The 15747-nt window shown below is 38.4% G+C and overlaps 1 protein-coding gene across 1 annotated transcript in view; it reads right to left on the bottom strand.

The window, feature by feature from the left end:
- LOC124621804 (regulator of nonsense transcripts 1) overlaps nt 1–15747 on the bottom strand; it is a 112987-nt gene that overhangs the window by 71564 nt on the left and 25676 nt on the right. Inside the window, exon 5 of the mRNA XM_047147240.1 lies at nt 7321–7533. Within this exon, the coding sequence (XP_047003196.1) occupies nt 7321–7533 (213 nt within the window). The remainder of the gene's footprint in view (nt 1–7320; nt 7534–15747) is intronic.

Raw genomic sequence — 15747 nt, 5'->3', positions numbered from 1 at the left:
TGAACTGACGTTTGCGAGCAGACATAGTGGAAGGTGAGGAAACCATTGCGGAAGAATCCCCCATGACTACCGGCGTCTCCGATGGCGCGCTCCTCCCTTGTGGGGGCCCCCTCTGAGGGCACTCCCGCCTTAGGTGATTGTTCACACCTCAGGTCACACCTCCCGACAAACGGACAGAGGGACCAATCGGCACTTTCGGAAGGTATCAGCTCGAGTAATCACCCTCCCTGGGCCTGGCCGTTACCAGGGGGTACGTACGTGTCCTACCTGTCTACCTGGGGCGGGGAATTACGCGTTACTCCGTCACCGGCTACGCACAAAAACGCGTGGGGCGGCCTTCAGACACGCACAGGGAGGAAGAAAGAGAAAGGGAAAAAACAAAGAAAGGGAAAGGAAAGAAGAGAGGTCTCAAACGCCGCAGCGGAGAAAAGGGTAAAGACAAGAGGTAAGGAAAAGAGAAGGACAAAGGAAGGATGAAGACATACAAGCAGAGAAGGTGAAGAATGCGTTACATTTACGAGCGTCCGTCTCCGGACGTAGGCACAAACCATACTCCCAGAGGGGGAGAAAGGGGAGTAAAGAGCCAGAGGTGGGGTGGGATAGGGAAGGATGCGGAAAAGGAAGGTATGCAGCCCGGAAAGGAAGGAGGGCCACATTAGCTCGGGGTCCCGTGCTCGCTACGCACGTATCCACGAAAGAGTTGTGGACCCCCTGAGGGTGACTCATTGACTTGTGCCAACACAACAATCTAAAAAGCATATCAACATAACTTGAAAGACCCACAAGAAAAAGGAAAACATTGTGATCCCCCATCCTTCAACTAGGTGAATTTCAAATAGATGTCCACCTGCTTAGCTGGATGGTGAGGCGCTTGCCTCCCACGCCAGCGGGCCCTGGTTTGATTCCCAATCGGGTTGGAAATTTTCTCTGCTCAGGGACTGGGTGTTGTGCTGTCCTCCTCATTATTTCATCCTCATCACCAGCACGTAAGTCGCCCAATGTGGCGTCGACTGAAATAAGACTTGCACTTGGCGGCCAAACTTCCCCTGATGCCATACATTCATTTCCATTTTTTCCAAATAGATCATGTTGCAATCTCCTACGATTTCCAAAAAGAGATACACGATGATCACGTTGGCAGAGGGGGAAATATAGATTCTGACCACTATCTTACCAGAGTCAAAATCAAATTCACACCAAAGGAAATGCTGAAAGAAACCACCACTAATTCCCAAATTAGATTTGAAGAAAATCCAAGAATTAAAGATTATGGAATTATGGGAAAAAAACAACCTACAAACAACTGGAGAGATTCCCTGAAGAAAATTATACAGAAACTAAGTGAAGTGATCCCACTAAAGAAAAAATCCAAACACCTGAGGTGGAATTCAAATTGTGATAACGTAATAGAAGAGAGATAACGAGCCTTCTGAAACTACAACTGTGACAAATCAGAAACCACCCATGATAAATTTTTCAAAGTCAGAAAATAAACAGGTAAAATACTTACATAAACTGAAAAAATATCTTAATGAACAGCTAAACTCAACTGAAGAAGACTTTAGGAACAATAAAACAAACAACTTTTACAAAACATTTGCAAATCAAACCGAAGGATACACTCCATGAAACCTCTGTTTTAGGAAACATAATCGAAAATTGACACTAACTAACAAAGAAAATTGTCCAGAATTGGCCAAATTATTTCTCAAAACTTCTAAATTGCTCAAAACCAGTAAGAGATTCCCCACTTTACAAACAGAACACAGGAATGACACTTCACTACAACCAACTCAAGAACAAATTTACACACACATTAGAAAGCTCAAAAATAATAAATCATTGGGAGAAGACTGAATGTAACTGAACTACTGAAGAACCTCTGTTCAAATTCCTTAAAAGAAATCACAAAAATCATCCATGAAATATGGAAGACAGAAAATATTCCAGAGGATTGGAAATGTGCATTGCACAAAAAGGGAGAGATCGAATGTAAACAACTACAGAGGCACTTCACTTTTGCCAATCATTTGCAAAATTTTATCCGCTTGTCTCCTGAAGAGCGCACAAGAACAACTGGAACATACCAAGCAGGCTTTCCGACCTAATGCATTGTGCCTGAACAGAACTTTAAATTTAAAATTATTTTAAAAATTAAAGCAATCAGGTCGAAACCAATAGTTTGCACATTCATATATTTTTAGAAAGTATACAATTTTATAGATAGATGATCTCTATGTAATACTCTAGAAGAACGTCGACTAGACACAAACTCTAAAACTGACTGAACAAACACTGACAGAAACCAAATCAAAAATTAAATTCATAGGTGAAATTTTGGAACCATTCTTAATTAAAACAGAAGACAAGGAAATGGAATCTCACCACTGTTACTCAAATTAGGTTTATGCGAAGTAATGAAAGAATGGGAAATGGTTCTAAAAAAGGAATCTAGACCCTCAAAGAATGTGTAGAGAAGATTGGCCTCCAAATCTCCAGGAGAAGACAATCGTGTTCCAAGTTAGGTATTCCGAAACATAAAACAAATTATGGTGAAATCAACAGACTAACATTAAGTATCTCCATGAAATTAATAAACCCGAAATAGCACAAAAAAACTGATTGCAGAAAATCAAGAAAGCTTCCAGATTCGTTCCAAATTTGTATAACCCAGAAATGCCTGTCAAAAGGCACTAAAATCAGGTACAACAACACAGTAATCAAACCAACAGTCACACATGGAAGTGTAACACACGCAATGAATTGAAAACTAGGTTTACAAGAAATTAAGGAAGTAGTGAGAAAGATTATTTAAAAAATTCTGGGACCACAATACACACATGATGGATACAGACTGCAAACCACTGAGACAACAGAAAAATTATCAAACATCAAACCTGACAGCAGAAAGATACGAATGAAGTTCTATGGACACCTAGACATATTACCTGGAAAAAGACTACCTAAACATCTACTGGACTATGTGACACCACTTACAGTGGTGGGGAATGTCCAATATAAAATTGGAGCCATGCATTTTAGTGCTGCTGCCAGACAGATTACCAAGCATAAAATTTTTATCAGAATAAATTAGCTTTTTGGATCATTTATTAAACCATAAGTGTGTTATACTTCCATAGCATGAGCCAAACCTCCTTCGAAAGAAGTACAAACTTCGCCAAACAAATGGCACACAGCTCTGAATTTTAAATGCTGCTTGCGACTTCTAGATGTGACAGAACTCTCCTTCTAGATGTGACTGAACTTGCAGCCAGATTCTGTACAGTAGTTATTAAAATATCTGTAACTTCTCAATCACTTTGATAATGACAAATGTACAATTTCTTGTCCACCCCTAGTAGCTAATCCTAGGTGTAAGCCAGAATAACTTGTTTGGAATTGTGAGCTCTCCAGCTGGATGTATTTTAATATTTTACTTCTATAAATAGATGACAGAGTAAGATTTAGTACATATGACAGCACAAAAAAAGCAATTGCTGATATACGAATTACCTGCCTTGTTACAAAGGGGCCAATCACATTATGGTGTGCACAGATGTGTCCATGAAAGTAAAGAACACTAACTGTGATTGTAGTAGTAGGACAACTTTATACTTAGCATGGAGTCAAAAGCGGTAAGAGGTATCTAAAGGCCAGCAACTGCAGCATAATGCTCAGTGGCGTAGTTGACGGTATAGTATGCAACTGCATGGTGACTAGGTTTGTTTCATATCTGCCTTAATGCAATTATCTCTCTCTGCACACATTACTCCATTAATTTGTTTCAGCAGCTATCACAAAATTAATAGAACAAACTGTTCACAGATCTTATGAAGATATTTTCAGCCCTCAGAATGGCTTGGCACTTATCCTGTTCAAGACCTACTAATTCTGTGACTGTTTGCAGTTTGCAAGGAAGAGAGATCAGTAATAAATCTTATTTGCTGCCACCTTCTCCCACGTAGGTATTCCAGGGCCATCAAGGGTTCTTTGCACAGGGTCCCGTCAGTTTTCTCACATGGTTCATTTGATCTCTGCCCACATTTTCAGCAGGGATTAGATGCGGTGCAGGGGATGGCCAATTGGAAAGAGAAAGCTCATTCTGTTCTGCAAACCACTGCTGCATCATAGCTGATAGGTTTATAAGGAACTGGTCTTGCACTGAACAAATTACACCTGCAGAATATAGTTGTCACACAGACTGGACCACAATATTATGTATTACACAGGTATACTAGGCAGCATCATGTGTACCATCTATCCTGCGAAGCATTCGAAGTTCACAGGAACACATCTAGCCACGAACTGCCTTAGACAAATGGCCACTGGATGTATTTGAGGTCAAAACAGGTAGACTGCAGCCTGCATATTCTAACTAAACCACCAATGACTGAACACAATGCTGATTCATCTGAAAATATCACATTCCACCAGTCATGACTGACACTTTCCTTGGCAAATGTTGATCGTTAAGAGTTGATGGTCATCACAGAGCCTCTCCTTCAAAGTCCAGTACCCAAAACCAACTGCGTTCTCCAGTGTCTTGATAACAGTTTATCCATCGTCATCCAGAAACACTGTACAATGCCCTGGTCCCCAATGTCATTAAATTCCCTTCCTCCACAAGGGCAATGACGCAAGTACGAATAGCCCATTGATGGTGAGGCATTGCACATGAATAATGTGACTTGACCGAAAGTGATGTAATGCTGGCATCTGAACTCACTCTTATACTGTCACTGGCTATTAGAAAACGAATGGTGTGCTTGCAGTTCTGAATTGGCACAACACACTGTCAGCCTATTATTGTGTAATATCTGTGACTCTGTGTGATTAATTCTCGTGTTTTATGTCAAATACAGATAGTAAATTTATCCTTCAACCCAGTGTGGTGAAGCTAGCTCGGATATTTTTACTTCCCCTCTTGTTTTGCCATCTGCCTCCTTAAAATTTACTTTTCACTAATTACCATTAACATACATGAGTATAATTTGAGTTTTCATAAGAGAGAGAGAGAGAGAGAGAGAGAGAGAGAGAGAGAGAGAGAGAGATTGTCCCTCCGTTTTAAAGAATATACCACCAGGTCTAATTGTGTGCTTAATTTTATGTGTGCAATTGATTTTCTAATTTATTTTGACTATTATTAGCTAGTATCTTTCATTATAGGGTGAAATCAGTAATTGTTTCGTAAATTAAATTCTACTGTTGACTTATAAACAAATATAAATTCTGTACTAATTATAAACATTTGGAGAAACAACTAATAGTATTCTTAAAGGATCTATTTGGATTTATTTGGAAACATCTTAGCAAAGCCAGCCCTTAATTAATTCCAAAGTAATTAACAGTCTTGTCAGAAGTATTGTTTGCATAACGATATCTGTCAATTTCATCATTTAAACAAATAATTCAGCTTAACCCTTGAAGTAAGAGAAACTGTTAAAAGAGAAGGAAGTTTTTGATGTATTCAGTTAATTTAATGAGAAGTTTCAATTGCAATTTCTATAAATTAAACAATGAACAATCTATAGGTTCAGTGCCTATTATTGTGAGGATGTATACGGGACAGATTTTTGGTCCCGAGACAAGTCAGTCCATGGCCAAGTTTCAGACGACGAACACGTATTGGTTACAACAGCAACAACAATGCGATTAACTTAACTATGAAATAAGTGTAATACAAACAAGCCATGTTTTAAACAATGACAGTGTCTGTTTAATATGTACCTTATTGTCCTGAAAAAACTGAACTATGTGGTTAGGTTTTTACTGCTTGTAGATGTTCAACAGTAAACTACTGTAGCAGCATATGAGTGTTTTCCTGCAATGAGGCTTATCGAAAGTTAAACATTAGTGCACTGGGCATATAACTGTAATATTCGGGGGTTGTGAACAATAAAAGTAAAGAACTGTGAAATGCAATCGCGCACTTGTTGGCTACATTATTTACAGTAGTCAGTGTTGAAATTACAAACCCCATTTTTCAGCCAGTGTAGCAATGCAGTAAGTCGGCACCAAGGACAATCAACAAAGAAATAAAGCAGACGAACTTCACATCAGGAACGGCATCCTTAACCTGAAGTGATTTACAGCCAAAAATTCATTGCACCTTCTGTAGAAAATTAGCTGCACATCATCAAAAAGTGTTTCCTTGTAACACAATGGAGAGCTTCATAGACAACAAATTACTGAGCCAGAATACTGTCTCTCTTACAGGGAAATAAATATGTGCATAAAACTGACAAGACCAGTTTCCTGTAATTTTCGAAATAGTATTTCCTCACCTGCATGTTCCAAATGTAAATAGAAAAATATGGCATGCAGCATTTCACTCATTTCATTACTGTACTGGACTTAACTCTGGCTGAGATTTCCACTGGCCAATTTTTGTGCTGTCAAGTGTACAAACTTATTTCAGCAAAGAATTCACTTGGTGCAAGAATCTTTTTTCTCGATCATTTGCTAGAACTCATATAACAGGTACTAAATGTACTACTACTGAATACGCCCAAAGGAAACATCTCCAACTTTTCACATGCTGCTGCAGACAACATACAAAACTACTGTACTGTGAAGCATTTTCTTCCTTCATAGGCATTTTGAGCGTATATTAAGTAGAGTACATTTTAATGACTACACAATGTTGAAATACTTTGGCCTTGAGTACTGTTGACTAAACTTCTAATGCATTGATGACCACTTCAAATATAATCTTCTTGCAAGTAAAGGCTAATTTTTTTCTCTGTGGTATTATTGTTATCTCTCACCATATTTATCAAAACCACTCTCTCTTGCAGTCAGCTCAAGACCGAAAACCAACAGTAACAGATTAACAGCTGCTGCGGAAGATAGCCACGCAAACAAATTTAACATAATTGGCAAGTTTCTGCTTTCATAAAAATTTCACAACAAATTATTTTTTGTAATACTTCCTGTTAAATCATGCTTTGCTTTTTTCTTCTCCATATATGATATCACACTAGCACTTTTAGGTCTCTTTTTCCCAATTTCAGCCTCCCAGTGAACTTTCATGCTTTTGCAGCATAAATTAATACTACAGAATATAATGCTATTGCTGCACATGCAAAATAGGTACTTATACGAATACACTGTATTCACTGCAAACACGTTAAGAAACAACAAACACATTAAGAAATAACAGAATTTTCCTGAGGCAGTTAAGATTCACACAAAAGCTCAGAAACAAAGTAACTAACCACAACAAAAAATGTGAACTCAAAAAGTCACAACTGAAACTTCATGAAACTATCATAGTGACATTTCAGTAGGTAACTTAAGTAATGTAACTTGCAAAAGTACCTCAATAAAACTTGTTGTGGTTCTTCGTCCACACCAGGTTTCTCCAAATCTTGGAACGTTGCATCAATATTGTCTTTCCAGAGTTCCTCTAGCTTATTTATTTGCTGAGCTGTTATCTGTCTTGCACGCAACTGCTCTTGTTCCAGAGGGATCTTCACCAGCCATGTAAGGAAGCATCTGTCTGCAATCAGTGGTTTCCACTGTTCCTGGTCCCTGAATTATTAAATTTTTGCACTGAGTGAAATTTTCAAACATACCCAGACAAAATTTATTACACACATGGTAACTTGGCTGTGAAAATTGCAAAGAAAAAATACTAAAAAAAATATACTTTTGTTTTTGCTTCTTAATATTTAAATGTTTAGAAGAATTTGTGAAGCAGTTGTTGGATTGGGTTGATTTGGCGAAGGAGACCAGACGGGGAGGTCATCGGTCCCATCGCATTAGGGAAGGAAGTCTGCCATGCCCTTTCAAAGGAACCATTCCGGCATTTGCCTGAAGCGATTTAGGGAAATCACGGAAAACCTAAATCAGGATGGCAGGACACAGGATTGAACCGTTGTCCTCCCGAATGAGAGTCCAGTGTGCTACCCACTGTGCCACCTTGCTCGGCAAAGCAGTTGTCACATCAGACATATTCCTTAGAAAATGAAAATGTTTTCAAAAAAAATCTCTGCAAGTGAAAAACCGTAACTCCAGTTCTCTCTCTGTGCTAAAACCAAATGGCCATTATACTACAGTACAGAGTAGTAGAAGTGACAGCTGGTAGAGGTTACTACTGGTCGCATGCATGTGTTTGGCCCCTGGTCGGAAGATGCTGGGAGCGGAAGTTTGCAATCGGCTCATTGCTTATATGTTAGAAAAGAAACAAACATGTAATGTATTAATGCATCACAGAAGTGACACAAAAGTTGATAGTGAGTCACTGCAAGGACCAAGTACATGTCACTTATTTCTGTAAATAATATCAACTATTTATTGTTACAGTGCACAAAACTGTTAGGTAGCTATGGCTGGCAATGAGCGCAAGCATTCCTGAGCGGCACAAAGTCAGCTAACTTCTACTGATTACAGAGGGGACAGTAAAAGTGTGCACCCAGTAATGTAACTGGCAGTATTGACCAACTAGGATCACGTTAATAACTTCAGTTCCTCTTCTTTCTTTGTTGTTGTTTCCTATTTTTTCCAGTATTCCCTCATTTTCTCTCCATGAAGTCTCTTCCTTTTTTCTGTCCATGTTGTACCCGAGTTTTTATTTCTTCTGCTTCGAAAGCCTTCCAAATTTACTAATTTTTTTAAAACAGTTTCTTTCTGCTATTTCTGATTCTTTGATGTTTCTTTTTAGATCTTTCCTTACTTCTGTAATCCATGCTATTTTTGATTTCTTCTTCCAGAAATATAGGAGTATTTGTTTTGTTAGTCTGTTTCCATCCATTCGGTAGAGGTGTTCGAAAAACGTTAATCTTCGTTTGACCATTACTTCAGATATTTTTCCTCTATAGTTTTGTAGATCTCCTCATTACTTCTTATTTTCCAACTATCTGCAGTTTGTATTGCACCCATTCTTTTTCTAATAATCCTTCTCTCCAGTACCTCTAGTTTGTCCATCTTATAGCTCATCATTAGGCATTCAGATCCATATAAACATTCGGGTCATACCACTGTTGTGTAGTGTTTTAGTTTTGTTTTTCTAGATATTCATTTCTTATTGTAAATATTTTTGGTCAAAACATATGCTCTTTCTATTTTGTTAATTCTTGCATCTACTGCAGAGTTTTCTAATCCATTCTGTTGTATAGTCTCTCCAAGATATTTAAATTTATTTACTCACTCTATTTTACCTATTTGTGTTTCTATGAATTTTGGTGCATTTTTTTATATTTGCCATGCATTTTGTTTTTTCAGCTGAAGTTTTGAGGCCAGTTCTGTTTGCTATTTTTTTCCAGAAGGTTTATTTGAATAACTGCTTCTGTCAGGTTTTCTGAAAGTAATGCAAAATCATCCGCAAAAGCCAAGCAATTTACCTGAATTCCATTACTTATTCCATTACTAATTAATTAATAAGAAATTAATAGCTGCCCCCCCCCCAAAAAAAAAGAAAAAGATGTATCCTCAGGCAAAGAGAAGTTTTAATGACTTAATACTTTGCACCTGATGGCATAAAAACGGTGATGTGCATTACGAAATGCTCCCCAGGGAGTCCCCGTATCAGCTGGCATTCATTACCAATGACAGACATCTTTCATTGACATTTTATCAAAAAATGCCGAACAAAACTGCATGATAACGCCTGCCTGTCCTCTGCTGATTTCAGAAAAGAACCATCCAGGAGTTGAGTTTGTTTTGGAAGTCATCCCCAACTCTTTATTATTCTTGTTTTCTGCCCCCCAAATGTTTACTCCCCTCCACAGCTTATGGAGCAACTATGAAGGAAATTCCTTTTGAGCAAAAATATCCTTCAAACCTAGCTTGAAAACATATTTAACTATGAACCAGTATGTCTCCACAGGCATGGAATCTGTGAACTACCTGAACATTATCAGATAATGTGAGAGAATACATTGCTGATGACAGATTTCTCTCTCATATTTCCTGTAGTGTTCAATGTACTACCGAACTATGCAGTATATAAAATGAATTATATAAAAGTATATAAATGAATTACAACGTACAACAACCACCTTATGACAAAAGGCAAACAATGGAAAATCCAGGATGGGATGTAACAATATTATGAAAAGAAAGTTTCTACTCACCATACAGAAGAGACAGTCGCAGGTAGGCGTAACAGTAGTTTTGTGTGTGTGTGTGTGTGTGTGTGTGTGTGTGTGTGTGTGTGTGTGTTTGTTGTTGTTGGAGGCCTTAATGGCCAAAAGCTTTATTTATTTGTGACAGTCTTTGTGTTGTGCCTCTCTGCTACTCAGCATCTCCGCTATATGGTGAGTAACAACTTTCCTTTTCATAATATTGTTATGATGAAAGTCTATGTTAACGCAACACAAGCGTGCCTAAATCAATACAAATTAATAATACATTAGATTCTTTGGACTTTGAAATGGTCTTCATTTAGTGTCATCCTCACGTTATGAAACTGTGGCAACTCAAACAGATGCACGAAGTAACCCAGTCAATGAATTGTTCAGTTCCACAACTTCATAAAATTGTGTGTTTACAAAAACCAAAAATTATGGCAGCGGAAGCAAGGAAAGGCATTATGAATTTGCTGTATCATACACTTTACACCCTTACATTACAGGACACAAAGTAGTGAGAGTACTTATGCTGTAGAAGTTTTCGCAAGTTTTTGTTATTGATATTTTATCTGGCTTTTTGTACCTGTCACAGAATAAGCAGACAGCTGGGGCTTCATTAGAACTGGCAGCAAATGTAGCCTTTCCTTTACATCTCAATACTGTTGCCTCAGTGCTAGCAACCAACTGCAGCATTCATATCTACCTTATTGTTCCACTGGTGGCTAATACGGGCAAATCACTGTGTAAAATATGAGTTTAGGTACAGTTTCTGTGTGGAGCACCTTTCCTGATCGGACACCATAATTTTAATAACTTGGTTTCACACCTTAAGTGAAAATCACTCAGCCCATTCGAAGGAAATGACTAGACATTGAATATTCGTACTTGCCTTAAGCATTTACCTTCAAAGCAACAGCAAGACCTCCAATCAGAAAAGCTGATAAGAAGCAGGCAGTAATATAGGTTAAGTCGACAACCATTTCCGATGATGTATCATGGTAGTAACAAAGCAGTTTATGTCTGAGCATGTTACACAGCGGCTTTGTGAGCAATGTGAACTATAGTTACCAGAAAGCTATAAATGCATGGCCTTTAAAAGTCCAGGATGGTTTATTGTTGTTTCAGGCGCTGGTTCCACTGAGTTAAACCAAAATATAAGACAACTTTCATGACAGCAGAATGGTGATGCCTATTTGTTGGGTTACGAGAATGTCTTTCTTTTGGTAAACCTCTATACTTACGACAAAGCTCAAGAAATACAGAGAATGCCTTGAGGCATATTATACTGAGAGGCTCCTGGTAACCTCAGTTCCATATCTTGCAGAGAAAGTCACAGATCACTGTACTGGGAACACGAAACTATTTAGTGGCTTCATTTATGAAGCCACTAGCAATTGGTATGCAGAGGACTAATTTGCACCAGCTCAGTTTTCAATCAGTGGTTGAGAAGTATTTCTCTTATCAATGGGTCAGGTTGTAGTTGTTCCAATGAATTTAACAAGCTAGAAACCTATGTGGTACATATGATAGATGTCTCCATTTGTATCCAGGCCTTAACAATGAAATACAACTTTCGATGCCTGGCCTGGAGTTGATGTGAGGGTTTCTTGTAAGGTCACAATACTTACAAACAAGACCGCAGCACATTAATTTAGTAGCTTTTAGGTGCCTAGGGAACTAGATTGAAGCAAACACCATCATTGCAACAAGATGACGAACAGTAGCTAAAACAATGATTGGGAAAAATGCATAAATCTTCAAGAATTTCAAGAGCCGCTGGGAATTTTAAGAATTGGAGTGTCCATGAATGTCCTCCTCCACGAGTCAAGATGGGTCATAGAGACCAAAGGGATACAGCACTTTGTGATTAATTTTGGTAGCACAGTACTTTCTGTGGTGTCAGCCGAAGAGCAATGTGCCAAAGTAACATTGGTACCTTGCAACCCAACATCAGAAAAAGATATTCACTACAAGCCGCATCAATGCACAAGCGAAACCCACGTAGCCACACCCCGAAACATTTCATAACACCTTCGCATCGGCTGTTCTACTTACAGCCGAGCACAGTAATGCTCAGCCCTGTCTGCAATCATCTAGTAAGATGACAGTATGATCTTCTGGAATAGCAGCTGTGTGATCGAACGTATTAGGAAGAAACCAACAAGAAAGTTAGTGTTAAATGTACTCTGACTGAGACACTTGTATTTTGTTTATATCAAGTGAACATTAGTTCAGAGATAGTATGAATACTCATCAGATTCCTGTGGAAATGTGCTGTAAAAAGTGAAGGAGGGAGAACAAATAAAAATGCAGGCGAAAGGGCATAAAAATGTCTAAAAACTGAGATTGACAGGAAATTTAACACTGCCTCACAGGAATGGCTAGAGGACAAATGTCAGGATTTGGAAGCATATTTCATTAGGGGGGAAAAACAGATATCGAGTGCACAAAAATTAAAGAGGCATTTGGGGGAAAGAGAAACAGCTGTATGAATATCGAAGCCACAGATGGAAAACCACTCTTAAGCAAAGAACGGAGAGTTGAACGGTGAAAGAAGTATATAAAGGGTCTGTACAAGGTATATGAACTTGAGCGCAGTATTATAGAAATGCAAGAGGATGTACGGGAAGAGGAGATGGGAGGTATGATGCTGTGAGAAGAATTTCACAGAGTGCTGAAAGACGTAAGTCAAAACAAGGCCCCGGAAATAGCATTCCACCAGAACACCTGATAGCCTTGGGAGAGCCAGCCATGACGACTCTCTGCTATCTGGTCTGCGTGAAGTACTAAACAGGTGAAATACCTTAGACTTCAAGAAGAATGTTACAATTCCAAGGAAAGCAGTTGCTGACAGGTGTGAAAATTACTGAATTATCAGCTTTTTAAGTCATCACTGCAAAATACTAACACAAATTTTTAAAAAAGCCGAACTCGGGGAAGATCAGTTTGGATTCTGCAGAAATGTAGGAGCACGTGAAGCAATACTGAACCTCTGACTTCTCTTAGAAGATATGTTAACGAAAGGCATATCTAAACTTTTTTTTTGCATTTACAGATTCTGAGAAAGCTTTTGACGATGTTGACTGAAATACTCTCTTTGAAATTTTAAAGGTAGTAGGGGTAAAATACAGAAAGTGAAACACTATTCATAACTTGTACACAAGTCAGATAGCAGTAATAAATGTTGACAAGCAGAGAAGGGTTGTAGCCTGTCCCTGATTTTATTCAATCTGTACACTGAGCAAGCAGTAAAGGATGTCAAAGAAAAATCTGGAGTATGAATTGAAGTTCAGGGAAAAGAAAAAAAAAAACTTTTGAGGTTTTCTGATGACATTGTAATTCTGTAAGAGACAGAGAAGGACTTTGAAGAGTAGTTGAACGGAATGGAGTGGGTCTTGAAAAAGAGGATAAAATATGGCCATCAACAAAAGCAAAAAGTGGATAATGGAATGTAGTTGAATTAAACCAGGTGATGCTAAGGGAATCAAGATTAGGAAAAAGAGGTACCAAAAATAGTAGACGAGGTTTGCTATTTGAGCACCAAATAACTGATGATGGCCGAAGCAGAGAGGATATAAAATGTAGACTGGCAATGGCAAGAAAAGAATTTCAGAAGCAGATAAATTTGTGAACACTGAACACAGATTTAAGTATTAGAAAGTCTTTTCTGAAGGTATTTGTCTAGGGTGTTGCTACATGTGGAAGTGAAACATGGATGTTAAACAGTTTAGATGAAAAGAGAATAGAACCTTTTGAAATTTGGTGGTACGGAACAATGCTGAAGATTAGATGGGTGGATCATGTAACTAATGAGGTGATCCTGAAAAGAATTGTGGAGAAAAATTTGTGGAACCAACCTGACTAGAAGAAGGGATCTGTTGTTACGACACATTCTGAGGCATCAAGGAGTCCCATTTAGTACTGGAGGGAAAAAGGGGGGGGGGGGGGGGGGTGTAAGATCACACAAGGGAGAACAAGAGATTAGTTATTCAAAAGTGAAGAGGCTTGCACGGGATAGAGTAGCATGGTCTTCAGACTGAAGACCACAACAACTACAAAATTCTATTCATCTTATCTATGTTTACATGCAGTGAACTAATATTTTGTGTTATAATAACCACTTTATCTCCTCCCAGAGGAAACCAAAGGGACCACAATTGTATCAAAGAGTATATTTTCATCCAGTACAACACTTTCGCAACACAAACGTTTGGAGTGCATGAAGACTACAGAAAATACAGGCTATTTCTATATGCAGGTGTTTAGTTTCATAACCAGTTTCAGACTTCTGAATGCGAGGTATTATTACTAAACAGAGGAGGGTTGCAGCCTCCAAAACTGATAAATAACCGGCAGTTTTGGTCTTAAAAGTAGCTTACATGGAGACTTTGAAGATATTGATGTTATTAATCAAAGGGAGCCTTGTAGGGCAAATAACTAACATTGGGAGTTAACTATCATTATGAAGCTAGTTAAATTACATGACTTCGTACGGGTAACTTGTTTCTTTTCTTTTACTGTTACTGTTGGACTTTTCGTTGATATGTCTGATAAGAACACATGGTGGTCGTTGGGGTTAAGTGGAGACTGGGAGAGATTTGTTTCTTATTCAATGGCAGAAATCTGGAACTTAAGTGAACATGTCAAATTGCTGCACAGCTGATAGTTATACCTCTCCTGAAAGGCAAGATGCAGTTGGTGATCCTTACCTACACTATTTAGTTATTACTGAACTGTTGGATGTTGATCAGGGTCTGCCAATAACTTAAGCTCTATTGGCATAACAGAGTAGTGAAGTTGCATGCATTACAGCTCCACATCTGTGGTGGTGACAACCACAATTGTGACCGCAATTTATCTAAGTCAGTCTCGAATACATTCCTACAACGACATCTGTGATGCTTATTAGGATTAAGTTTGTCATTTAGGGGAAAAAGCGTGGGAAAATGTATGGAAGCTACACATTGTTTTGGTGCACAAATATCTAATATGTTTCTCTCTTATATAATCTAAATCTGTTGCTTTAACAATTTATAACTCCTTAACGATATTTTATCTGGGGATATTAATCATGAGGTTACCAGACTGCATGCATATTTATCAGTCTAATTTTTCACGATTCGGTCATCCTAGATTTTTTTAAGTTGAACACTAGCTGGTGAGCATGAATATCCAGGGAAAAATGAACACGCCCACTAGCCAACATGAAGAGGTAATTAAACCTTTTCAACAGTTTGTAACCTTTTCCAAAGATTTTAGATGTCTTAACATTTAATGGGTTGAAATTAAACAATTTCATTTATCCACTACTAATGGTGACACGCCATTCTGCAACATCTCTCTGCCAAAAGCGTTTAGCTACTACATGAAGCAAACAAAAAGAGGAACTGCATCTAGTGTGATAATTTATGAGAGATCTACAATGAGCTTGGTAGTTGAGATGTGAGAGTGAGTGCAAACGGTGGTGTGGCATACTGTAAAACTTGAAACTTTAAACTTCCTGGCAGATTAAAACTGTGTGCTGGTCTGAGATTCAAATTCAGGATGTTTGTCTTTTTCAGGCACGTGCTCTGCTGACCGAACTACCCAAAGACAACTCACGACCTGTCCTCAAAGCTTTACTTCCACCACTACCGAACCTCCTATCTTCCAACTGCCCAAGAAAGGGAAAAGT

This window comes from Schistocerca americana, chromosome 7 (genome assembly GCF_021461395.2).
Source record: "Schistocerca americana isolate TAMUIC-IGC-003095 chromosome 7, iqSchAmer2.1, whole genome shotgun sequence".
NCBI classification, from domain to species: domain Eukaryota; kingdom Metazoa; phylum Arthropoda; class Insecta; order Orthoptera; family Acrididae; genus Schistocerca; species Schistocerca americana.
This window is presented reverse-complemented; position numbering and strand designations above follow the sequence as displayed.